At 48.0% G+C, this 25,906-nt stretch overlaps 1 protein-coding gene across 1 annotated transcript in view; it reads left to right on the forward strand.

The window, feature by feature from the left end:
• The first annotated feature begins 6,362 nt into the window (after window positions 1–6,362).
• Window positions 6,363–25,906, forward strand: part of dlc1 (DLC1 Rho GTPase activating protein) — a 98,316-nt gene continuing 78,772 nt past the window's right edge. The window contains exons 1-4 of the mRNA XM_056587219.1: window positions 6,363–6,887; window positions 8,137–10,109; window positions 15,514–15,645; window positions 15,861–15,959. Of these exons, the coding sequence (XP_056443194.1) occupies window positions 8,214–10,109; window positions 15,514–15,645; window positions 15,861–15,959 (2,127 nt within the window). The 5' untranslated portion in view covers window positions 6,363–6,887; window positions 8,137–8,213. The remainder of the gene's footprint in view (window positions 6,888–8,136; window positions 10,110–15,513; window positions 15,646–15,860; window positions 15,960–25,906) is intronic.

The raw sequence follows: 25,906 nt of genomic DNA on the forward strand, positions 1-25,906 counted from the left end.
CTTTCCCCCTTTTCCACGCTTTCTTTGCCTCACTCCCATCTACCTCTCTTCTTCCTCTATCGCTACTACCTCCCTCTCTCTCTCCCTCCCTCCCTCCCTCCCTCTCTCTCTCTCTCCTTTCTTTCTTTCCCTCTCTATCAACCTCTCTCTCCCTCTCCCTCACTCCTTTCTCATAGTGAATCAAGCCCTACATTACTCCCTGGCTTGGTTGCTGCTGTGGCAACGGTGTCCAAGGACAACAGCGTTCTCCTGGCTCCCTGAGCCACGCTCAGCGGACGGACCACGGAGCCCCGGGGGTGATGGGAGGTGCACGTCATCGGCTGTATCTTCACAAGTAACCCAGAAAAAACGCTCAGGTTTAACCTGAAATGACCGACGGTAAGAGGAGAGACAAGGATAAATATTGTTCATGCAAGACTGCAGATGGCGGTAAAAAGTTTATAGTACAGCTGAGTGCATTCTGGGAAAATGCTGTACGTTTATAAACTGTAGATTTTACCTGAACTGACGAATAGAGATGTGAAGAAACTTGAAAGTACACATTTTGTTACACGGTGGGGCACCCTGGTATGGAAGTAATAAGTAATAAAAACGTATTTCGGATCTTCTAGTCCAGGCCATAAACTGACCTGAAATGACCGACAGTAAGGCAAGACTGCAGATACTTGGCAGAACACATTGTCCTAGTATAGTAAAGGATACACACTGAGAGAACACAGTATATCCCTGCAGTTCTAGCCTAAAAATGGCCCAGGGTATTAACCTTAACTGACGGGTAGGCAAAATGCAAGTGTGCATTTTGTTTGTGCAACTAGGAATTTTGCGAGTATAGTGGGGTACACGCTTGAATGCATAAGACATATGGATTCATTTTGGATGGTTCTGATCGAAGTCATAAACAAACCCCTTGTTGGTACTCCTTCTTCCAGCTTTGGGTTGGGTTCTTCCTGGTCATAATGGTAAAAAAAAGCTGGTCTGAATTTAATCAAAACATGCACAATGCATGTTTTTATGAGTCAGCATTGGGTTGAAAACCTCTGTCGTGTTGGAAGAGCGATCCAACGTCAACGACGGCAACCTGATTCATGTGGTTCTACTCAAGTCAAGGTCCTTTTTTTGCATTTGGCGAGAAGAACCATGAATCCAGTTTCATTTTTGACTCCATTCATATGTAGAATTATGAAAATGCATGCCTGGAAGTCGCAGTCAAAATAGTGCTTGCTTTCTTGGCGTCTTTCTCAAAATACCGGACAACCCCCCAGAACGATGCAGTGTACGTGATGCTTGTTGTGTTTTCCATCAATATACATTTATGTTTCCCCGATGACGGTATACACACGTGATACTCCAAATTCATAAGACAACATAATTACATGTGTGAAGGAGTGTAGCAGACACAGGTTCAATAGTGTTCAGCTGTATGTTAGAGCTTAGTTTGGCGAGAACAATAAAAATATGATATTAGATTCTCCTTAAATTCTTCCTTCCTTACCTATTGGCCCAGGTACCTTCATGTTTAAAAATAAGAGCTGAGTGATTGGATCTCTGACAACCCCTTACTCCACTCCACTTACTCACCTGTCTCACCTCATCTTATCTGGGCCGAATTCATAATAGTATTTTAAGGACAATAATCTTTGTAGCTGTTGATTTTTAAGATCAGATTTACGAAGACGAAAAACATAGTTGTCGTTTCTTCTAAGATCTAACATTTCTTCTTGATTTTATAAAAAGCAATTCAGTTGATCTTCTTAAGAAATTTCTTGAGGATTATCATTTTGTGATTCAGGCCTCAGGTTCAAAGAGAAAACAATTATAGAGTTATTATTAATAGATATTTCTATTGGTGATCAATCTACCCGTTCTTTTCTGAATCAGCTCATAATTTAACCGACAATGAACCATTGCAATTTCAGATGGTCACCTATGGTTGGCAGCATTTGGCAGTAGTTGGAGACTGGCACCCATCAATGAGCCTGATATGTCACTGAAATAACGTTTTTTTAAGATGTGTTTCATTGTATGCTGAGTCATCGTCATCATAAATAATTTCAAGCATTTTGTCCCTCAACTCTAAACAGTAACAAGCTATCTAATTTTTGCAAGGGTAACATCATAATCCGATTGTGATGCTACCGAAATTATTATAAAGGATACACATTCAGGAGGTTTTTCGTGGGACTTAATTTGATTCCTTCGGGCAGATGATGGAAGAACAGTCACACAAATCCTGCAATTTTATAGGGACGCAAACCACACACAAATACACAACATCACCCCTCCCCTTCCCCTATCTAAAGAAGATTTAGATTATTATTTATTTAGATTATTGTAGCCTGAAGATTGTTTTGGTCTGGATCCACTATAACTCTTCACTTCCTGTTCCCACGGTGACTACTCTTGCTCTGTAACCCATGATCGCCCCCCCCCCCATTAGATGTCCCCTGGAACCCTGCACCAACCATCTCCTCCATCATTGGTCGAACAGAGCGCCATAGATACCCATAGAGTCAAATACCGCAGATAGTGCGAGGCAACAATGGATCGCTTGATATGCGTCACAACCCTCCTGACATACATCATTGTTTTGGCTAAATTGTGAACTTTCAAATCAACATGTTTGCCATTCCTGGGTTACTACATCGAGAGTCCTTGATAAGGGTGAACCTTGTGTTCTTCTTTTGGGTATGAAGGATTTATTTTGTATATACAAGGCGGCCGTACAGTATCACCCTGGACGTGAAGGGAATGAATTAAAATGATCTCTCTGTGGTTCGTTTGGTATGTGGGACGGTATTTTTAGACCCCCAAATATGCTTTTCAGATTTGCTTTGTTTTTTCTTTTTTTAAGCGTAAATCTACCCGGCTTCTTTTTCTAGGCCTGCAACCGACCGCTTGGCAAAGTACATACAGGCATGTACAAAAAAAATAACTATTTGAAAAAGCTTAAATGTGGGTGCAAGGAAAAATAATTCTCAAAGCGCTCTTTGTACGAGGCGGAGAGAAAAAAACAACACGGATTCACCTTCTAGAGGAGCTGGTCCATTTTCACCTACGTTTTCCTACCAGAGCGAATTCTCAGCTTCAGATGCCTATGATTTAGACTCTATTTCTTTTTTTCCGATAATAAACCATATCGGCGAGGAATTCACGACTATTTCCGCTGGGCCCTCTGAGCTCCATTTAAACAGGAGAGAGAGAGAGAGAGAGAGAGAGAGAGAGAGAGAGAGAGAGAGAGAGAGAGAGAGAGAGAGAGAGAGAGAGAGAGAGAGAGAGAGAGAGAGAGAGAGAGAGAGAGAGAGAGAGAGAGAGAGAGAGAGAGAGAGAGAGAGAGAGAGAGAGAGAGAGAGAGAGAGAGAGAGGGAAGAGAGAGGGAAGAGAGAGAGAGAGAGAGAGAGAGAGAGCAATATGGAGGAACATCACACATAAGTCTTCCGTTGTCGCTCGCCCACCCATGTGACCTCTTGGGTCATGTGACCAATGCGGCTGTACCTTCCCCTGTCCACATGTATTATGGTGTGTGGGCGATTGTGATGGGGGGGGGGGGTGGCATTGGGCTCGCACTGTTAAACTAAAAACCACCTAGCAATCGTGATTCATCAGGAGGAAAATAAACACGAAATTAGTCACTTCCTGAGATTCCCAGACATGCTGTTCAGACACCGGAACTCTTTGAGGTTCTCTCTGGTCAAATATGACCTCAGGCTAGGAATGGTTTGCCTCAACAGGGCCTGTTGGAGTGTGAAACCCCCTAGACCCCCTAGATGCCTGATAAGGGGTCTCTGGTGTTTTTAGTATAGTGGGAAAGTTGACTCCGTAAGATGAAACCCAGTGGTGAACTCAGTTTTGGTTTCCTACTTTCTTTTCGACTTCTAACCTGTACACACCTGCATGCATATTCACATGCACACATAGAGACAACCATACACAAAGAAAATAGCTCCACGAGCCCCCTTGAGCCTCAAACAAGGTTCTGATTGGCCAGAATTACTGGAATATCCTCACCTCTTTACCATTCAGACGATGCGATTCTCTCTCCCTGCCTCGCATCACGTTCTGCATGGCGTTTTGCCGTAAACCCTTCCAACCAACCAATCAGAGGCAAAACAACCGGTAACCATGACCACAATGACCTCCAACGAACGTTTCATTATTGAATAATTCAAATCATGTCCTTGACCATTTTGTACCTTTTTATGAACAGAGCCGTGCAGACAGACAGAGGGGCGGGTTACAAGAAAGGAGAGGGAAGCATATAGAAATGCAGGCCAGAATTAAACCGGGGGGGGGGGTTCAACACTACAAGATAACACGTGGTTAGCAGGATGTTGAACCACTGGTCCACAGGCTGCTCAAAAGGCCCCACCCCCCCAGCTGTGACATCGCAGAGTACGTGCTCAACCCCCCCCCCCCCCCCCCTCACCCATGAAGGGCCTCCTCCCTCGAGACAAACCTCCTCCCAGAATGCTCTCACCACATCTGCCCCCCCCCCCCCCCCATCCGCCACTCGCCTCTCCCCCATCTGGATGAGCAGGCAGGAGGGAGGAAAGCGGGGGGGGGCTGGCTGACAGCTGGACAGCAGGCCCTGTGTTCCTTTGGTTCTCCTGCGCTGCTCCTCTTTCTGCCGGGGTTGGTGGGTTTCACTCTCTCAGTCTCTCTCTTCCATGTCCCGCGTCATCAGTGGGACAGTGGAGGGGGGGGGGGGGGGGGGGGGGGGTATTATTTAAACTCTACTTGGCTCTCTGCAGCCCTATTCCGTTGAACGTACCGATATACACGGCAGGGATAATGAAGGAACTGATGTGTTCGCTTTTAGCTTGCTCGTGTTAATATTTTCTTGTGTAAATCAAAGGGTGGATGGGGGTTTACGGGACGTGGCGGATGGGGCCGGTGGTGTGGCCTTGTCATGGCAGAGTGTGACTAAAGTATACACAGCCCATCCTTTTGTTTGGAAACCAAGGCCCATAAATGCTTGTTTTCAAATGTTGACGTGACATCATAACAAGAAAACAGCTGCTCCAGATCAACTTTTTGAATGGTCTAATATTTTCCGCTGTCCACTTTAAAAGTTTAATTGTTTCTTCATGTCCTTATGTCTTAAACTTATACCATGCATTTCTTATTCATATATTATAGTTATATTATATTTCCACATCTCTATCGGATCCTGTCCTAAATATAATTTAATCACTAAACCTTTAGCTGCAAACTGGTGTTGAATTAGAAAAACATTAGGTATATTATCTTGGATTTCTGAACACTTCATGCCAATGCATGTCGAGTGGCAGGAGCAGAGGTCACACAGAGCAGCCTGGTGCTTAATCAGAACCTGCTGGAGAGAGACAGGATACCAAGGCCAGGGGAGGGAGAGAGAGATAGGAGAGAGGGGGAGGAAGGGCGCAAAGGAGGAGAGAGGGGGAGAGGGAGGTAATTATAAGAAGAAATTGAGAGACAGGCTACCCAGGCCAGGGGAGGTAGAGAGAGGGACGTAGAGGGCGGGAGGTAATAATAAGAAGAAATAGAGACAGGCTACCCAGGCCAGGGGACGTAGAATAGATAGGAGGGAGGGGAGGGAGGGAGGGAGGGAGAGGGAGGGAGAGAGGTAACCATAAGAAGAAATGGAGAGGGGATACCCAGGCCAGAAGAGGTTTTCCAGGCTATACAAGAGATGGAGAGAGAAAGTCAAAAAGAGAGAGGACAGAAAAAAGAGAGAAAGAGGCTTCCAAAGCTATAAGAAAGAGATGAGCTAGGGGAGATGGAGAGCGATGGGAGATAGAGAGAGAATTACGAGAGTGAGATAGAGGCTAACCAGGCTAGCAGAGGTAGTACGAGGGCAGGGGAAAGAATGTCTTCATGAGGAGGAAGGGAAGAGAGGGAGAGAGGAGGGAGAGAGAGATAGCCGTAGAAGAAAAAGTGAAAGAGGAGAGAGCAGTAAAATAATGGCAGAGAGATGGAGAGAGAGAACGGCAATGGGATCAGACGGGAGGAGGAAGAGGGGAAGCATATAGCAGCAGAAGAAGATTGGAATTTAGGAGGGTGGAGGACGGAATGAATGAATGACGGAGGACGGCTGTGAATGTATGCTTGTGTTTGGGGGGCGGCTTGGGAATCGTGTGGCCAGGGAGTGAGGGAGTGAGGGAGGGAGGGAGGGGAGCTGGGGAGGGGTCCTAAAGGATGTGAGTCACAGTCCCTGTCAGAGCCAGCGGGGAGGGTCTTGGTGAGGCGGGGGAGAGGGAGGGAGGGAGGGAGGGAGGGAGGCGGAGGAGCACTGTGCTTGAGTAAGGAGGGGTGGGGGGGGAGAAAAGAGTGCCGGCCCCTCGTACTCCACTCTGGCTTCATGCAGGCACTCGGCGTCAGCAGAAAAAGTGCTAATGTGATCAAGATGGAAGCGGTGCGTGGAGCTTTCCTGCCGCTCCGTCTCGCCTGCGCTCTCCCGGCCCGGCCGTCTCCTGGGCCCCGGCTTCTCAGCGTCTGCCCAGAGGCGCACGCTTCTACCAAAGCGACCCGGGACGGCTTAAAGTGTGTTGTTTACGCGACCGTGATTTAAGGACCGCAGGCATGTCAGAGTCCGAGCGATGGATGGAAGGATTTTGCGGTGACCCCAAACTCTTGAGTGATCGTTTTTTAAAGAGAGTCGTTGCAGATTCTGGATCTTCTTGCCTTTTAGATATCTCATCGCCCTGGATGTCCGATCTACCGCTTTGAAACAGATTCATAGGCGTTTGTATTGGACAACGCTGTGTTTGAATACAAGCCAGGCAGTAAAGCAAAGTTTTATTATTTGAAGTGTGGTGGTGGTGTTGGCGGTGGTCGGTGGGGCTTTTACCTCGGAGGGTCGGAGGTCAAGTCCTGTTGAAGTTGGCTCTTCTCTCCTCAGGAATAAAAAGGTGCACAATAATGGATATTCATGGGTTTTTGCAAAATGTACATTTTGTTGGTGTTTGCATGGCTAAGGTTTATGATCACAGTTTAAGCAGAGGTAGACTAGATGTTAAGTATCAGTATCGTTTATGACAACACTTGGATAATAAAATGTGGATTGTCTATATATTCATATATGATTAACGCTGCTATTGTTAAGTTTATGTGTCCGTACGATCAAAGAAGATACAAAACACTATCTTCTGTTTACACCAATGCAGTGGAAATTATATAGCTAACCATAATTGCCGATTATATCATCCTTTTTGACCTCTTACAGCATCAAACCATACAGCTGTCACTTTTTAAAAAGCCTTTTTCTGCACTTGTATAGAGGCAGAAAATCTGTGTATGTAACGATTACATCATTGATCCATCTGAATAAGTATTGCACAACTTTTACCCAAGTGTCATCAGGCTATCTCCAGGCTCTGTGCTATTGATTGCTCAGCCATTCGCATCACCAGAACTCCTGACTATGCGGGTTTTCCCTTTGGTGGCACTGGTATTTATCAAATAACTTTAAATAATCAAATAATTGTTAAAAACTTTGGGCTGCCATATTGCCACCGGTGGTTTGGTTCAATGATATGTTGTTCTTTTAAATAAATGGTTGTTACATAAGAATTTTAGTTTAATAAAAATATCCTCACGCATAAAATAACTATGATTCACCAAGGAGATTAATGCAACACCTTAAATATACAACGGCAGTTTTGTTGGACTATTTAGTAGAAATATGGTTTGTGTCAGTTTATATAGGCCTGGCTAAGTTTATACTTCCCGAGAAGACTAATGGAACCTAATTACAGTCCACTTCTTCTACCCTGGACTGTCAAGCTGTTTATTTTCAAACTGAAGCATTACTTGCCAGATTATTTTCTGCAAATTCAGTTAAACCCTTATGTTGAAATCTCAAAATACTGACATTTCCCGCGCACCCCTTTCATCACTTCTCCTCTCTCCTCTCTCCTCTCTCCTTTTCTCCTATTGTTTCTCTTTGAATTTCTTCACCCCTCCCTCCTTGTTTTCTTCCCTCCAATCTTCTTCTGCTCTCCCCTCCTAACCTCCTCTCCTCTTAATTTTCCAACTCCTTCATTCTTCACCTCTCCTACTCCCTTCCATCTCTCCTCCTTTTACTAATTCCTCCACTCCTCTCCCCCTGATCTCCTCCTGATCTCCTCCTCTCCCGTTCTTCTGGTTCCCTTCCCACAGGAACGGGCGGAGCTGAGTGTATCTGGTCCTCCGTTTGGTCACGGCCCATGGCTTAGCAGCGGAGGAGGTTGTTGACCATGCCAGTAGCCATGCGGAAACGGAGCTGGGAGGAGCACGTGACCCATCGCTCGGGGTTACCGTACAGCTTTGATGACCTGGACCTGGTCTGCTGTCGTAGCGCCGGCCCCGGCCCCGGTGACGGCTCTAAACACGGCCGCCAGGTGCGTTGCGCGTCCATGCCGGAGTGCCACCACCACCGGCCGGCGCCGGACGGGATTCCAAGGGGGAGCGACGCTGCGGCGTCTGTGGTCGGGGACGCAAGACTTCTTTGCGAGACGCGGGAAGTTGCAGTCGGAAAGGTTGACGCTGGCTGTTCAGGGGACGGGCCGGAGGAGAGTGGAGTTCTTGAGTCGCCCGGGTCGCAGTGTCTCCCAGGCTCGCCGAGGGAGGGAGCTTCCAGCCCGGACTCCAAAGATAGACCATCGAGCCTCACAGTTATTAACGGCACAGTCGATAGTGGTTGTGAAATCAGTCGTTTTGGAGACAGTACGGAACACGGCGACAGCGATGGAGTCGCTGACGGCGGTTGCAGCGGTGGCAGTGATGACGACGTGGTCGCTGGTGCAAATATGGTTCCCGAGGAGCCACAACAGCAACCGTGCATATCTATTAGTCTAGACAATGGGTCTCTAGTGTCCGCGCTTGCCGTTAATCAGACTTATGATTATTATGAAACAACGGAGAGCCAAACAGATGGCCGGGGCGAGCCTTCCGAGCCCCCGGGCGCCACGCTGACCTATTCTGCTGAACCAGAATCCGATGCTGTCCCTCCCAACACCGAGAGACAGGAGGAAATCTTCCCCGCATCTCACGCCGGGATGAATTGCAGTCTATCTTCAGGTGAGGCGTGCCGCTTATCCGACCCGGCGGAAGATAGCGACGGATGGCTGCAGGCTAACCGGGTTACGGAGCAGACGGTGACCGATGCCGCGGAAGAGGAATGCAGCGCAGCAGGAACAGAACGCAGGAACGTAGATGCTGTCGATAAGGTAAAAGGATTAGATCTCCCCGCAACACTGGTGGCTGAAAGTCAGGCGGCACCTTCACCTCCGGCGGCGTCAGAGGGACCCGCGGTGGAGGAGGTGGATCCCAGTTCTGATAGCCTGGCTTTCCACCACAGTGTGTTAGCGCTGCGTGACGTTGGGATCGCAGAGATGGATCAGAACCGAGAAGAGGATAGGGCTGAAGTCAACGGCCAGGCTGAAGTCAACCAGAGTTCATCAACGGCTGGTGGAATGCATGTTAAAGTTCAATGCTGCACCGAGGGAATCAATGGCCATGTGTTATCTGAACAACAACTGGACAGTGGACTAGTAACAAACACCATTCAGTGTGAGGAGGAAAATATGGAAAACAAGTCCTCTGGGAATCTCGACGGGAGCCCAGTATCCCATGACTTGACCTTTTCAGAGAGCCAAACCAAATCTCAACCTGGACCGCTAGAGAACAGCGTGTCAAAACTGGACACGATTCTCGAGTTTAACTCTTCCGAGTCGGACGACAATCCAACGCCGAAGACACCCACGAATAACGCCTTGAGTCTCGCCGACGCGCCATTGGATCAACCACCCACCAATATGGACTCAAAGCAAAACACCACCACCCTCCAGAGACCTCAGACAGAGGCTTCATCACGGGTGGTGGAGGATGACCTCACACCACATGGACTCCCTGGCAACCGAGCCTCTGGCTGTTACCTAGGTGAGCCACCTGCCCGCGATGGGCCAGATGGTCAGAGCAAACACCGCGGCTCAGACACCACATGCTCCACATTTGAGGAGATGGAGGAGAAGGAGGCAGCGCAGGCGGCCGCTGCACATTGCGGCCCTCAGGGGCCGACTTCTGGTCCCCACGAGATGAGTGATTCTGAGGACCTGAAGGATGACAGCGCGGTGAAGATGCGGGTTAAAAAGGTAAATGAATGGGATTATAAGTGTCTGTCAACCCTTTTTATATGTTTCAGTAGGACCCCATTTGCGTTTTAGTCCTGTAGGAAAGTGGATTGCGCATTTGCAGAAATGAAAAGGAGCGTTTTTGTTTTTATTTATCTTTCTAATCTCTTTTGCAATCACAGTCCCGACACTGCAATTCCTCAAATGATTTCTTTGTTGTAATAAGCAACACTTAACTGGGCACCACATCGTTTCGGTCTCGCTCTCGCTGGCTCGCCGGCTGGAAAACAATGACTTCACTCTTGCATGCTTACAGATCTGCGACAGTGGGATCTGTCAAATGTTTCTGTCTCTCCCACCCTCGGGTTGCAAAACAAGGTCCTATAAGGGCATGGATTCCGTAACGGCAGTTTAAAGCTCACAGCGCACACACACTCCTACAGGACTGCATTGACCGGAGCGGTGGAAGCTAAGAGCTAGGAAGCTAACCACTAGAAGGCTAAGCAGCCAGGGCGCTAAACCGCTGATATAATTTATACTCGTTTGACATTCATGGCTGATCATCATCAGTGATGGAACTAAAGATGTGACACTATTATCGAGTTTTTACTGGAAATGAAACCCACATAAAATAATGGTCATTGTAGGTCAAGCCTTAAAATGACAATTTTAGCGACGTTATATTGACAACACAGGGGTTAGTCAAATTGGTATGTTGTTTTGAAGAGCCAACCGATCACTGACTGCATCGTATTTCAGCCTAGCCATATTGCTTGTGATACGCTCTGGTTGTTTAAAATATAAATACCACTGTAGATACAAGCTGTTACCTTGCTTTGACCAAAACCCCGAAACCTGGCCATCCCATAGATAGCCAAGGGGCAATGGGCCGCTTGTATGTCTCAGCCTTTCTTTAGAGTTCATGGTTCACTTCACATTGACAGCATCCTGAATATTTATCTGACAAACTCCCACATCTAACCATATCCAATTCACATGAACCTGTTTAAGATAAATTGCACAAATGTTGGACACCTCAGCGTCGTTGACGTAAAAATGAACACCAGCTGCCATGTAGGAAAGGGCGCTCTGAAGTCACAGGGCAAAACGAGGGAAGGCGGAAAGCCTGCGGCATTTTCTATGACCGGTTAGCAACCGTTTGTGCAGCGGTTGAGGTGAAACCTCCCCTGAATCAAACACCTCTGAGAATGTGTTCTCCCTCTGCTGCTGTAACTGGAAAAAAAAAGAGCGAGCCCGTAAAAAGAGGAGTCCTCGGGTTCAATGCTTCCACCATATGGCGGTAATGGCCGCTCCGCTGGGCTCGGAGCGCTCGGACGCAGCGGGATGCCAGTTTATTCAGGAGACAGGCTTCCAGGGAATGTCTTCGGAGCGGAGTCAGCCGGCGGGGGGGGGGGGGGGGGGGGGGGGGGGGGGGGGAACGTCGAGGGCTTCTCCCCACGTGTAGGTCACACACACTGACTAATTGAATTGGTAGCGAGGGGGTTCAGCATGCCCATCGCCTCACTCTGGCTGGAGGCCCAAGAGCTGCTGCTCAGACACGAGACCCGGTGATGAGCTATTACCGGGCTCATTGTTGAACTGAATTACATTGGGAAGTTATTTCCATCTGGTAAATACATGATTCGGAACATTGTGTATCAGCTGGGCTGTTTGGCTCCCAGCTGAACGTTACTGGGTTCGATTCCCTCTTGCTCCACAGACTACGCCTCATTGAAGAGCAAGGTGCCTCACCCCTACCTGCCCCTTCCTCACATGGATCCACCTGATAACCTTTCTCGGGCCTCCTATTTATAGCTTCATATTTATTGAATTAGCGCCGTAATTCTTGATACATCTTGTTGTTAGCCGAAGGCGGCTAGTGTCCATGCCTGACGTATAGCGCCCGGTGGTGCAGGCAGGAGATGGCTGTCGATAGACACTTTAATTCTATTGTCTGGGGCCCATCACGGCCCCGGGAGATAGCTGCTGCTGCTGCTGCTGTTGTTGTCAGAGGAGGATAATCTGGGGGAAAATGAAGCCATTTGGCTATCTGTAATGGCTGGGAGATGGATGGCACGATAGCGTGCTCTTTGTCAGGGTGTTTATTTGTTTTCCGCCAACGGGGCCTTATCTCGACCTCGGGGCCCGAAAGATGGGCTCACATGTCTGACGTCACCACCGGACCACTCTCTGAGCTGGCTTCTCATTCTCCTCCCTTCTCCGTTCAATTCAAACCAGTTGGCTTTATGAGCAGGGCATATGTACAATACGTGTCGCTAAAGCAAAGCCAAACATGATTTATTGAACAACGCTAATAATAATAGGTAAATAAACATAACAAATAGCAATACAGAAGTTCATGAAAAGATAACTATACCATAAGGTAATTATCTTTGGCCCTCTCTCTCTCTCTCTTTATCTCCCTTTCTCTCTGTCTCTCTGTCTCTCTCTTGTGTTTGGCCTCCTGTTGAGGAGGTCTGAGGTCGGGGGGTCACTGGGTGAAGCTCTGGTTCGGAGAAGTAATGCGATGAAGAGATGCTAAATTGATTGAGAATGTCTGAGGGCAGACTGGATTGGACGCAGGCCTGCTGCAGTGTGAGGAGGGGAGGGGGGGTGTGGGACGGGGGACAGGGGACTGGGAAAGGAAGATGGGGGCGGTGGTGGTGGTGGAGGAGGAGGGGTGGGTGGGTTCTGGAAGTTCAAACACTGTGGGAACTGTCTTCCATCCACAGAAAACAGGAAGTGAGGAGGAATGTGAGTAAAACCTCAAAAGATGAGACAGAGAGAGAGAGAGAGAGAGAGAGAGAGAGAGAGAGAGAGAGAGAGAGAGAGAGAGAGAGAGAGAGAGGAAATAAACGTAGAAACCAGCAGCATGAAACATCATCCAGCGAAAAACCATTCAAATGCACACGTTTTGCGTTTGTTTTTCATTGTTGTTTTTTTACTATGCTGGTTGTGTGGTTATTTTTATTATTGCCACTCGGGCTCTGCTGCTTTTGTTCATGGAGTACAGCTCCCTTGTAAAGATACTATTGTTTCTCTACACCACCATGTGTAGTGTACAGACATCTGAGCCGCGGGGAGAGAGGGTGAGAGAGAGAGGGAGGGAGAAGGGGAGGAGAGAGAGGAGAGAGCGAGAGATGGGAAGGGAGAGAGGGATAGGGAGAGAGAGAGAGAGAGAGAGAGAGAGAGAGAGAGAGAGAGAGAGAGAGAGAGAGAGAGAGAGAGAGAGAGAGTGAATGCAGCGATGTGTTGCGGTGCCGCCGGCGTTGGGATGCCATGCGTCAGGCCCCGGCGGCAAACTTCCCCATGAACTTACACACGCACACGCACACACACACACACACACACGCACACACAGACTCTCCACGTCGACTGGGCAGCTCCTTCCAGCAGACCCAGTCCCCTATGACAGGCTAATTGGAAGCTGACTGGAAAATAACTGCAAGCACGGGTCTCCAGTAGGGTACTGGTGGGACAGGCCTGCGGGCCGGAGCCCTCAGTCTGCCCGCATCCGGGACACCAGCGACCGCTCATCACCCAGCAGAACACAAGTAACAGGAACGGGATGCACTTTCTTTAAAACATGCATTACCAATCGCTTTACATGAGAACCAACAGACCCAGTAAAAACAGTATCAGGCAATTCGAGACCTTGAGTGTGTAACAATGTTCTTCGTGTGATAAATTGGTTGTGTGCAGTGCACTACTAAGATACGGACACACGGTCAAATTTGAGTGGTGAACATGATCGGGCTCCAGCAAAAACGATGCAATGAAGAAAATCCCAGCAGGGAAAAACGTCCGGTAAAATATATGTTATGGAATTATTCAAATATGATAAACATTTATTCTTAAACGCCAAAAACATTATTGAAGTGTTAACTTTATCAGTCATGACGCACCACCACATCCGCACTGTGTCCACACACCCATCGTAAAACACGTTCCCGCAAAACCAATTCCGCCACATTATTATCCCGGCTTCAGGAAAACATTGTTTTGCTGCTCAAACATCTCGGTACGATTTCATCCCTCGTAAGCCTGACAAATCCATGTCTGCCCTGAGGGGACAACCTAGGAACACAGCCACTGGAAACCACAGCGCCGGTCAGATTACACCTGTGGCCATTCCTGTGTATGCACTTGCAGGTACACACGTGCGTGCTCTTTGGAGACCCAGAGAACCCTGCTGTGTCCCGCATGTCTGACTCCACTGCCATTAAAGCGTTAAATCAGATTGTTATTAGATGTGTTTGGGGTGAAGTGGAGATGTCCTTGTGATGTCGTGATCACTCTCTTTTTCTCAATTGCCCTGGGAGGGATGTGGTCCTGATGTCATATCCTGGGTATGACAAACACTGAAAGGAATGGGTTACTGATTTATTAAGTTGTTGAACTTTTCAACTTTAATTTCTTCTTTTTTTTTTTCACCAAACTCATGAAATTAAATTAATTGCAGACTATAGAGGACATTCAGATGGAGCATCTTAGATGGGTAAAAAATGCTGTCTCATTTCACATGTTCTCCACCGGGGGTCAGTGTGAGACCTGGTAGAGTACCCTTGTTAAATAGTATCTTAGGACCAAAAAGAGAGACCACAGAGGGAATAAATCCAGCATTGTCTCATTCATTTGAAATTAATATAAAAAACTATTGCTACTACCATAGGGCTTCATTAGGGCTACATAATAATAATTCACAATCTAAGCAATAAGATTAGAAATATGCGCCTCTTGGAGATGGCAGGTTTGAGGTTAGGCTGCTCAACTCTCAGCCAAAAAGTACCAGGTTGATCCCCCTTGTCGGCAGCCTAACCCCTGGGCATCCGAGAGCAAGTTGTCCTAGCTAATTTTTTACATGCGTCTAAAATACACTTGGAGTCGGTTTAGTGAAATGCATCTGCTGAACGACTCAACACTAGTAAATAGTTCAGAGCTCCGGTTGGGGTTGAGGCGCTGCCCCTTGTGGGCCAGCCTGGCTAACACACAAGAGACCGGCTGGCTGGCAGTCAACACTTCACACCCGGGCCTCTTCCAGGGCAAACCCGGGCCAGCTGGGGCCTCTGCCTCCTGTTCCCATGGCTGATCCAAAGCTGGCGAGGGCAGCGAGCGGGAGGTCAGGGCAGTAATAAGACCCCCACAGCACACCATGAGGGACGGATCGCCGCGGCGACCGGGCAGCTGCGTGGGATTTCTGGTCCAGGGGTTTCGTGTTTTTTCTTTTCTACTTTCGCCCAGCTTAAAAGACGAAGGGGCCACAAAGGCCGTCCACGGTTCGCAGGCAGAATGTCGGGTGGATTTTTGTGCGCCGCGCTGTTCGCTGGAAGCTCTTTGTCAAGTGGGAACCATTGATGACGTTGAGGAAAGAAGGTTGTGTTTTAAGGATTGTGTTGACGCTTGTGTTTTTGTGTTGGGTCTCCAGCGGGATAGTTCCCGCCTGGACTCCATGGTGCTGCTGCTGATGAAGCTGGACCAGTTGGACAAGGAGATTGACAACGCTCTCAGTGCCACCTCTTCCATGGACAGCACCCCCACCCCACGCAGGAGACACCTGGTAAACTAAATAGAATCCAAATAATAATGACCTCTTTGTAGCTGGGCCTTCCTGGATCTCCAGTTTCCCCAGACCAAATCCAATAGGAACATAAAGTGATTTGATGTAGCATACTCTTTTCCTCTTAGGTTACTCATCCTCATGTAAGTAAAACTTGAAGATATTACGAATTCTTTTTTTAACCTTTCAACCTGTCAATCTTGGGTTCTGTGCAGGATATGGATCCAGGGTCTCAAACTGGCAACCCTTCCCAGGAGACCCTTGTATCTGCTGCTCCATCGAAACCCCATCTTGGCGCCAAACCCAAGACATCGGTGAGTACGGTGCTGCCTTCAAGACCTGCTTTGCATCAAACACCACACATAAGTCTTCAGTAATTTGGCAGACACCATTCAGAAGACACCCAAGCAAATCACAATGAACACTTGGGGAACCAAGATTCCCTGAGTTAGGCCGTCTTGCTCAAGGATGAACAAGGGATTGACCCCATTACCTTTGTGCTGGGCGTTGACCATCCTAGCCTCTACAGTACCCAGCCCCTATGGACGAGCAATTGCTCTGTCATCTGGTGAAGTCCGGTGGTTGTACTTCTTGATTGAGAGGCGATGCCTGGCTTCCTCTTTCAGCTCTTGGTCTGGGCTGTGTGACAGGGGAGGTGGAGTCCCTGGCCTCACAGTTGATCAAGCGGTACCAGGCTTTCATAACGGCCCTGCTCTGTGATTGGTCTGGTGCCTTCAGTTGTGCTCTGGGGCCCCGGGGGCCGTTATACACTCCTGACTTCCACTGCAAAGTCTCTGCTCTATCAGTCTTCATTAAGAGTTGCCTGGTGTGTGTGTGTGTGTGTGTGTGTGTGTGTGTGTGTGTGTGTGTGTGTGTGTGTGTGTGTGTGTGTGTGTGTGTGTGTGTGTGTGTGTGTGTGTGTGTGTGTGTGTGTGTGTGTGTGTGTGCGCATTATTTACTTATGAAACACTCTGACACACATATCAACACACTCATTATGAAACACTATTTTACACACACACACACACACACACACACACACACACACACACACACACACACACACACACACACACACACACACACACACACACACACACACACACACACACCACACACACACACACACACACAGCACTATCACACACTCAGGGTGATTGGAGGAATGTTTCCAGGCACTTAGAGCTTAGCCGAGCAGACGGTAAACTCTATAATTAGCAAGTTCTGGGGTCTAGATCCCCTCTGCTCCAACAAAGAGGTCAGTAGGGGTGGTGGGGGGTGAAAGGACAGGATGGGGGGGTTGAGGGGCGGGGGAGGGGGCACGGTTCAAGAAAGACATCTTTAGTCCGCTCGCTTGCTCACTTAATGACTTTTCTCCCTCCCCGCTGGCGTCGAGGGGCCCTCAGAAGACAGCCCGGAGGCTGACCTGCCCAGTGGGCCGCTGCAGTGGTTGTTAGAACTCTTTCTCATAGGCATTTGTCGTTTTTTTTTGACTGGGACTGGACACAATAATCAGTTTTCTGGGAAGGCGGGTGTGCATCCGTAGTCCCTGGGCTGGTCACACGCTGGAATACATTATTTATTATAACACTCTGGGATGGACAGGACCTGCCTCACTGGAGGAAAGACATACAACGGGTTAAAGATGAAGAGAAGATTTTGACTTTGTACAACAGCCTCTGTAAGAGACTCATGATTCACTTGTTCAGAGTTCACCTGGACTCTGCATTGCCTCCCCACTAACTGCCCCTTCTCCCCCCTTTATTTACTAAAAACTGTGCTGTTCAATCATCCTTGCACTTAACACTGGTGCTTAGCAGCGTGTAGCATCTTATCCTAGCTGTCTTTGCTGTATACAGGGAATGGGTTAACCTAGCAATTGAAAGTACTTGGAACTTGTTTCTATGTACAGACAGCGATATTTTGTTTCTCTTGCTTCTGTACAAATCGACTTAGTGTAAGTCACTTTGGATAAAAGCGTCTGCTAAATGCCCTAAATGTAAATGTAAACGACATTAACACACACACAGTGATAGTACACAAGAGACGGGACTGTAAGTGATTGAATGAGTGCATCACTCTGGTTACGGGCCTCAGCAGGAGGGTGTCGTGGGAGAGTGCTGACAGGGGGAGCCGGGAGGTGATTGGATCGTTGAACAAGATGTTTCTGTTCTATTTGGAAGTTCCTGGAAAAAACATCAACAGAAACGCTTGTTTTGTTTTTCTCTTATCTCGGTCAGGCCAAAGGTGTGAAAAAGTGCTGAAATGCCAGCAGGGACATCAGTGAATTCCTTAGTGAAGGGTAACGTGTCTGACTCTCTTGTGTTCCTCAACCCCGAATCTCTTTCCCTCTTTTTTTCGGTGTCCTTCGACTTCTTGACACGCAATCAAAAATGCTCGTTTAACCGTTGACCACCCCCCTGCTCTTAATGTCTACGGCGCACAACGCCTGTCGGACATTCATTGTTATCCAAGGTCTGTGTGTATTTGTGTGTGCGTGCCTTTTTTTTCCTCCTTTTTACTTTCCCTCCACAGTGCAAACTCCGCTAAGCCTTTGTAAACACAGCCTTTACTGCGCGTAATGCTCAGCTCAGCGCTAACCGAGGGGCTTTTACTGTGAAGGCGCGACAGGGGGAGATTGATGGATGCCAAGGGGTTGTTGACTTCATGAAGTGGGCTCTTAGGGCCTAATAGTAGCGGGGGGTGGGGGGGAGGGCATTCAGCCCTTTCCGACCTCAAGTGTCCCGACGCCCACTTAATCTCCTTAAGGCGGTCAAAACTGGTCTGGTGAATGGGGCCGGCGGCACAGAACCAGGGGATCCAGATGTAGGCCGCACGGCTGGGCTCTCTATTGTCCCCCTGCTCCAATCCCTCCAATCCTGATTGGCTTTGGAGAGTTCCTGTGATTCCTGGAAATTCAAATGAGATTAGTGGAGGTGGAGCGGACGTTGTTGGCCTCTGGGATTGGAAAGAGGTTTTTCTGTACCCTGACACTGTCCAGAAGGCACGATGAGACATTGAACTTCTTTGAATAGTCTTCATGTGTGTCTATCGATGGTTGGACCAGATGTGAAGGATAAATGTCATCATTGAATGAGAGGCAACAATGAAACAAGTCCATCCAATCTTTGTGTGTGTGTGTGTGTGTGTGGTGTGTGTGTGTGTGTGTGTGTGTGTGTGTGTGTGTGTGTGTGTGTGTGTGTGTGTGTGTGTGTGTGTGTGTGTGTGTAAGTGTGTGTGTGTGTGTGTGTGTGTGTGTGTGTGTGTGTGTGTGTGTGTGTGTGTGTGTGTGCGTGAGTGTTCGTTTTTGTGCATTTGTGTTAGTGTGTGTTTGTCTGTGTATGTATGTGTGTTATGTATGTGTGTGTTAGAGTGTGTGTTTGTGTGTTCGTGTTTGTGTGTGTGTTAGTGTGTGTGATTCACTGTGTGTATGTGTGTTAGTGTGTTTGAATGTCTGTGTGTGTATGTTTTTCAGTGTGTGTGCGTGTCTGTTAGTGTGTGTTTGTGGTCATGGAGTGAGTTTCAATGTGCGCTTGCGTTCCGTCTGCATTATGTAAGGTCACCTGGCAAACAAAGCCTGTCGGCCTTGGCTATAACTGACACACCTACACACACATATGCACACACACACGTCCACACATATGCATAAACACACACACATACCCCCCTCTCTCCCGTTCTCTCTCTATTACCCTATCTCTCACACTCAGACACTCTCTCTCTCTATCTCTCTTTCCTTGTCACAAACTCTCTCTCTCGTTCCTTCTCACATGCACCCTCTCTCTCTCTCCTTGACACACACCCTCCTCCCCCCAATGCATGGTGGTGGTGGCTGGGCTTGTGATTGTTTCCTTTCGGCCATGTGGTGTCTGACCTCTCTAATATGTCTTATCCAACACTGCCATGGAGCCATCACAGCGACACTCCTTCCTTAATCAGTGATGCAGATCTACAGATTTTGTAGATCTGCAATAAATAAAAGTTTTTAAAAAAAAAGTAATATGAATGTAACATATTTCTTTACAGACGATTAAGTGAGTTTAGATGTTTTCAGAATAAAGGAGGTGGCAGAACAGTAGACAGGAGCCAGTGAAGTCTAGATGAAAAAATATTATAGAAATTGACACATTCAACAAGACCCCAGATATCCCAATTCGGTTGTTTTACCCCATAATTGCTGTTAGAATTATTGTGTCTTATTGTTATTTGTGTCCATTGATACCAATTCGAAACGTCCTCCCAAGGGTCCCTGACCCCGGACCAAGCTAGCTGAGGCAGGATTTCTCTATCCAGACAATGTTCTCAAATAATTGACCCCTTGTCTGTTTGTGTCCCCGGTTATGTACGTAACCATAACAACAAGAGAGCTCGGCGTCCCCTCAGACCGGCCCCATGCATGCGTCACCCCCCTGCTGTTCCCAGCAGCACCGGGGGCGTGGGTGTCCGTCCTTCTGGGCTCGGGGCGGACTCATACCGCCAGGCTGTTGTTAGAGCCACGTGCGGCGGGGCTAGCAGGTGGCTGAAACACACATTCAGCTGGTGGCTCGCTTGTATGGGATGTTGTGGCAAAGCAGGTGTGTGTGTGTGTGTGTTGCTGTCTGTAGCTGTGTGTGTGTGTGTGTGTGTGTGTGTGTATGTTGTTTTTGTTGGCAGGTTCTTGGTGCTTGTTTTGTGCAGCAGGTGTGTGTGTGTGTGTGTGTGTGTGTGTGTGTGTGTGTGTGTGTGTGTGTGTGTGTGTGTGTGTGTGTGTGTGTGTGTGTGTGTGTGTGTGTGTGTGTGTGTATGAGCGGTGGGTGGCCTGGATGGATTGTTGTCAATTGTAAAATAAAGAATCTGGTAAAAATTGTGTGTACGGCTGCTTCAGGGTTGTTAAGTTGTCATGGTATGGCATCAGTGTTTGTTATTGTAATTCTAGTATCCATTGGGAGTATTTCTATGAAAACATCTTGAAACGTGTCGATACTTTGTGTAAGTAATTGTGATTATTGTTACAGTACAATATGCCCCACAATGTTCCTTAATACGAGAATCAGTTCATTACCGTAAACATTTACCTCATCTGTATCATGCCGTTGGTTTTTCCTATGATTGGCACCTCTTTACGGGCACATTCCCGGCAGTGCCGGAGCTTGCGTGTCATGTCCCAGGCATTCTGGCCGGCCTCCCAGGACGGCTGTATTTTTAGCGGTCGTGGAGACCACAGAGGAAGAGCCCGGGTTATCGCCGGGCGGCGTCCTGGCCGGCAGCGTCCTGGCAGGCAGCCTCCCTTGACCGCTCTCTGCGGAGCGGGACAGTCGGAAACAACAGATCAATCACCCGGCGCTGTCGCAGTTCCCACGAGCAAGGCACTTGCTTAGAAATCGACCTTAACACTCCCGACAAACACAACACAGGGCGTTGGGCCATGCCACCCGCCCCAAGGGGGGGGGGGGGGGGGGGTGACCTTTCACCCCGAACGTTGTTTGGATCCGTGTTCGTTCAACGGGGGCAACACCCCGCCCCTACTCTTGGACGCTGTTGGTCATCCAGGTTGTGGACTCCCCAGCGGTGGCTGTGGAGCGGCCGCGGGGAGGTGAAGGTCCTGGCAGCTCGCTAACCCCCGGGGGGGAGGGTTATTCTTGGGAGCGGGCGGCGTGCGTTCTGGGGCTTGTTGTGGCGCTTGTCCCCGGGGTTATGGATGTGGCCTGTTATCACCGCAGCCCGGCAGACAATAGACGCGCCGTGGCTCTGCGTGCTAAGGTCACTGTCGGAGCGGCGCTCTATCCTTCCTCTTGCTTTTCCGCTGTGGCGGCCTGGCCATCCCTAGCCGCCCCACTCGCTCTCTCTCTCTCTCTCGCTCTCTCTCTCTCTCTCCTCTCTCTCTCTCTCTCTCTCTCCTCTCATCTCTCTCTCTCTCTCTCTCTCTCTCTCTCTCTCTCTCTCTCTCTCTTTAGAGACGTTTTTACACTGCCAAATATGCCATTTTCCCGGCATGGTCCACGTGTTTACACTGCCCGAGGTAAATTGCCTGCGTGAGTTAGCAGCCCAATCTACCCTCCACACCCTACACACACTGGCGGTTTCATTTGATGGAAATGCGATTAGGCTGTCAGAGACAACGCAGCAATTTCAACATGAGTAGTTCTTACTGGAGAAAAGGCGAAATCCGCCAGCTGCTGACCATCATGGGATAGAAGGTGAGCAGTTGCATTTAACGACGACGTTCCTTACGAGGCTTTTGTCGGGATAAAAAACAAGTGGTCAGCAAAGTCAAGAATATGTTGGCCTTTCTGTAGTAGTTAATCGCGTTTGTAGCCTACACTCAGATGTGAATTAATTTATGCGGGTGTCTTCATTCATAAAAAATAAAAGCATTCGGTGGCATGCAATTTATTCTAAAGAGGTCTAGACACTGTGCGTAGCCCCGCCTTCTCAAGTGAACCAAGAAAGCCGTCGCTGTGACGAACAAGGAAGGTTGTGACGAACAAACAAGGTTGTGTGCGAGTTTCACCTGTTCAAACTCGCACACAACGTCTAACTGATCACTGTTTTGATTGTTTGTTTGTTTTGTTTTGTCTTGTTTTTGTTTTATTTTTTTATTTATGATATTTACTTTTTTTTTTTTTTTTTCCACAATGTCTTGTTTTTTAAACGATTTATGATGACTATATGCTCTGTAAGGTGACCTTGGGTGTCTTGAAAGGCGCCTCTAAATTAAATGTATTATTATTATTTATTATTAAGGGATTTTACATCCTCGGATTCACACGCAAGACGCTGAAATTGCCTGGCGTGCCAAGCCGCGACCGAACCGGCTTGGCAGTGTAAAAAAGGCAGATGTCTCTCTTTCTTAGGCTACGTTTACATTATGTCGGTAAAAAGTGGTGAAATGGACGGGCGGCACTACAGGTGTGCTAAACAGTGAAATCACCTATAGCACGTCCCAATGGTAGGCCTACTGTGTGCAACACTACGTACTTTGTAAGGGTAGCAGCAGGATGTCATTGAGTAAAAAAAAAAAAGGCATATCCCTTTGGGGCATCCAGCAGTGATCTTAACATCGTTAACATCATTAACCGCGACAACACTATTAAAAGGTAATCTCTTATGCCTATCAAATGTATGTATAGTTTAACTTAATTCAGCACTGTTTCATGGTTCAATTAAATTGTACAATGTGTGGCTCCTTCGCCTCCTTTATCAAAGTCAGGAGGGCCCCTCTTGGAAGCAGCGGTCCCATCCCTGATCTAGACTGTATCCTTCCCCTTTGGTCTCTCTCCCCCTCTCTGGTCCGATCCCTATCCTCCCTCATGCTTTCTCACCACCTGTCCTTGGGCCTTTTATCAACACACATTCTAGCCAGCCGATGTTTGGCCCGCTGCAGCGAGCTGAGTCCCCCCAGTGAGTCAACAAGCTGCTCAGCCCCACAAAGACCAGCCTTTCTCACTCTGCTCCCCACCCCACCCCAGTCAGGGCCAAGCGTGCTGGCCTTCTGGGCTGTCACTGTCCCCAAGGCCGGCTCTCTGGGGCGCACAGCTGCGGCAGCCGTCCAGACAAACACACAGCAGTCTCCGACAGGGAGAAAATAGCCCTGTGTTGGAACACAGGATGTGGAAAAAAATGAACTTCTCTGCTCCGCCCCCCCCCCCCCCCCCCCCCCTACCAAAGAAATCCTCCCTCTCTTTCCTTTTCTTTGTTCGTCTTTGCTATCCACTCAGAAATGTGCGCCTATGGCTATTGCATCAGGCGTTCCAGGAGCTCTATAGTCAGATTTAGAGGTCCGGAGAAAGAGGCATCAGGAGGTAGCTGACGTGCCCGCGATGTTGGTAGCGAACCGCTAGGAGCAGAGCACCGGTTGTAGCCCAGGGGCATGCAGCGCGACTTGTAAGGGTGCACTCACACTAGGCCATCTGGCCGTGGCCGTTGGCCGTTTTCACACCTAACCGCGCTCAAATGGCCCCATTGTTCTCTGGCCTGCACTCACACTAGGCCATCTGGCTGTGGCCGTTGGCCGTCGCAACCGTGGCCTGGCCACGGAAGGCTCTTGTACATACGTCATCACGTCGTAACAGGTCATCACCAGACGTCCGCTGCATGTACAATAATAAAGTCTGCCGCCAGTCAGAGTTTTAACAACAATGGACAACAACACAGAGAACACACCAACAGTTGAACGCTTGACGCGTTGTTTACCATTTAATGGGAATGAAGGCTCGTTGCCTTTATTATGACCGTGGTCGTCGCATGGACTATACGTCATCCAGCTCAGTTTGCGTAGCCGTGCGTGTGCGCGTGTCGGCTCATTAGCATCTGTACCGTAGCGGCCCGTACCGTAGCAGCACACCTCTCCCAAGTGGCCAAATTGGCCTGGCCTGGCCTGACTGGCCACACTCACACTGGCAGATTTGAGCATGGTTAGGTGTGAAAATGGCCACGGCCACGGCCAGATGGCCTAGTGTGAGTGCACCCTAAGCAACAGCGAACACACGATTCTCTCACTCTGAGGCGAGGCGCACGAGACAGAGAGCCGTGGACAGTCAGGGTCAGGAGGGTACAAGTGCCTTGTGTTTTCTGTATTGCGCATCGCAGTTTAGGTTTAATTAAAGGTCCTTGCCATTGGAAGCATTTTACGCTTTATTTACTTATGTACAATTCAGGACTATAAGCCTCTGTATATGATATAAAACCTCTAGATTTGATTATGGTGACGTTTGCTCTTGTCTGAAAATGATAGGCGGGCAATATTAAATGCTGTGAGTTTTATAGTTTCGCTGACTCAAACGATGCTTGAGTCAGCATCGTTTGGCATCATGTAACAACCATGATGCCAATGCTAGATATGTAATACTATCATTGCCAAATATTTACTGTTTTATTTTGTTTGATAATCTTTTAGTCGCCAGTATCAGCGTCGCATGAGGAATCCTATTGGTTAGTGTGGATACAGTATGTGCATATCAACGTCGATCTGTACACTGGCCAAAAATTACACCTTTTGGTTTAGGGGTTGAACAGTCCAAAAGCCTAACCTTGTATTGGTTGGGGTTGTCCTTCACCTCACAATGTACAAATGTAGTAGAAAATTGGTGTTTGTTTGGATTTTGGTGGCAGGGACCTTTAACTGAATGAATACATTGAATGAATGAACAAATTAATGAAGGAAGTAAAAAGGAAAATAATTGAGTGTTTGATTAAATGGACAAATGGAGGTACGTCTTTGCCTCAAACTGTACCTCCACGGATTTTGGCCCTCATTAGAACAAATGAGTTAGGGTTAACCCTTACCATAACCCTAAATCATGAGGATGACTGGAGCCAGCGGTGCTACTTAAACACCCGGCAGCCGACATGGTCAACTACCTGTAAATTACTGCATGAACACTCTCGTGCCAGACACACACACACACACACACACACACACACACACACACACACACACACACACACACACACACAACACACACACACACACACACACACACACACACACACACACACACACACACACACACACACACACACACACACATACACACTTATACACGATTCATATACCATCGTAAACCAGCTAGGATGCAGGCCACACTTATTCTGACTTTGGCTGTTTGATTTGTGTGAGTTCACTGTGTAAAGTGTGTATGAGGTAACTAAACCTCCCCCTCCGGCCCTCTACCTCCACCCAGGTAAGATTGAAAACCAAATACACACTTAGAACACAGTCCCTCTGTTACGTGGGACTACATTTTGGGATTTAGTTGGCACTGTTTCTTTAAAAAAAACGTGAACGTTGTTTTGAGATCGTGTATGTGGAGGTGTACGGTGACATTTGGTTTTAATACATGCGGCCAGTAGTTCAAATTAACATTAGACATAGCCCCAAGCTAACCTTTTTGTGTTTCTATTTATGTTTGTAGCAGATGTCAGCTACACATGTGTCCTTGGTTCTGAGTCTTAAACTCATTATTTAGCCATTTATTCAAAAAATAAACAACCAGTGGGATGTTTTTTCTGGTTGAGGTAGAATACATATTAAGTAGGAAATAATCTTCACATATGTCGAACAACCTTTCATCTGAAGGCATGCAGTGTTTGAACCTGCTCATGCAGTGAAGCTTTGCATTTGTTCTGTATTTGGTTTCATGTCCCAGCAGACAGTTATATTAACATTAAAGTACATGTAACAGCGCCTTGGGCTGGTGGGTCCTTCAGAGCTTGTTAGGTAGAACTAGACCCAAGGAGCAGACAGACAGGACAGCAGACGGAAAGGGCACAAGGGAACCCC

This window comes from Gadus chalcogrammus, chromosome 3 (assembly GCF_026213295.1).
Source record: "Gadus chalcogrammus isolate NIFS_2021 chromosome 3, NIFS_Gcha_1.0, whole genome shotgun sequence".
NCBI lineage: Eukaryota > Metazoa > Chordata > Actinopteri > Gadiformes > Gadidae > Gadus > Gadus chalcogrammus.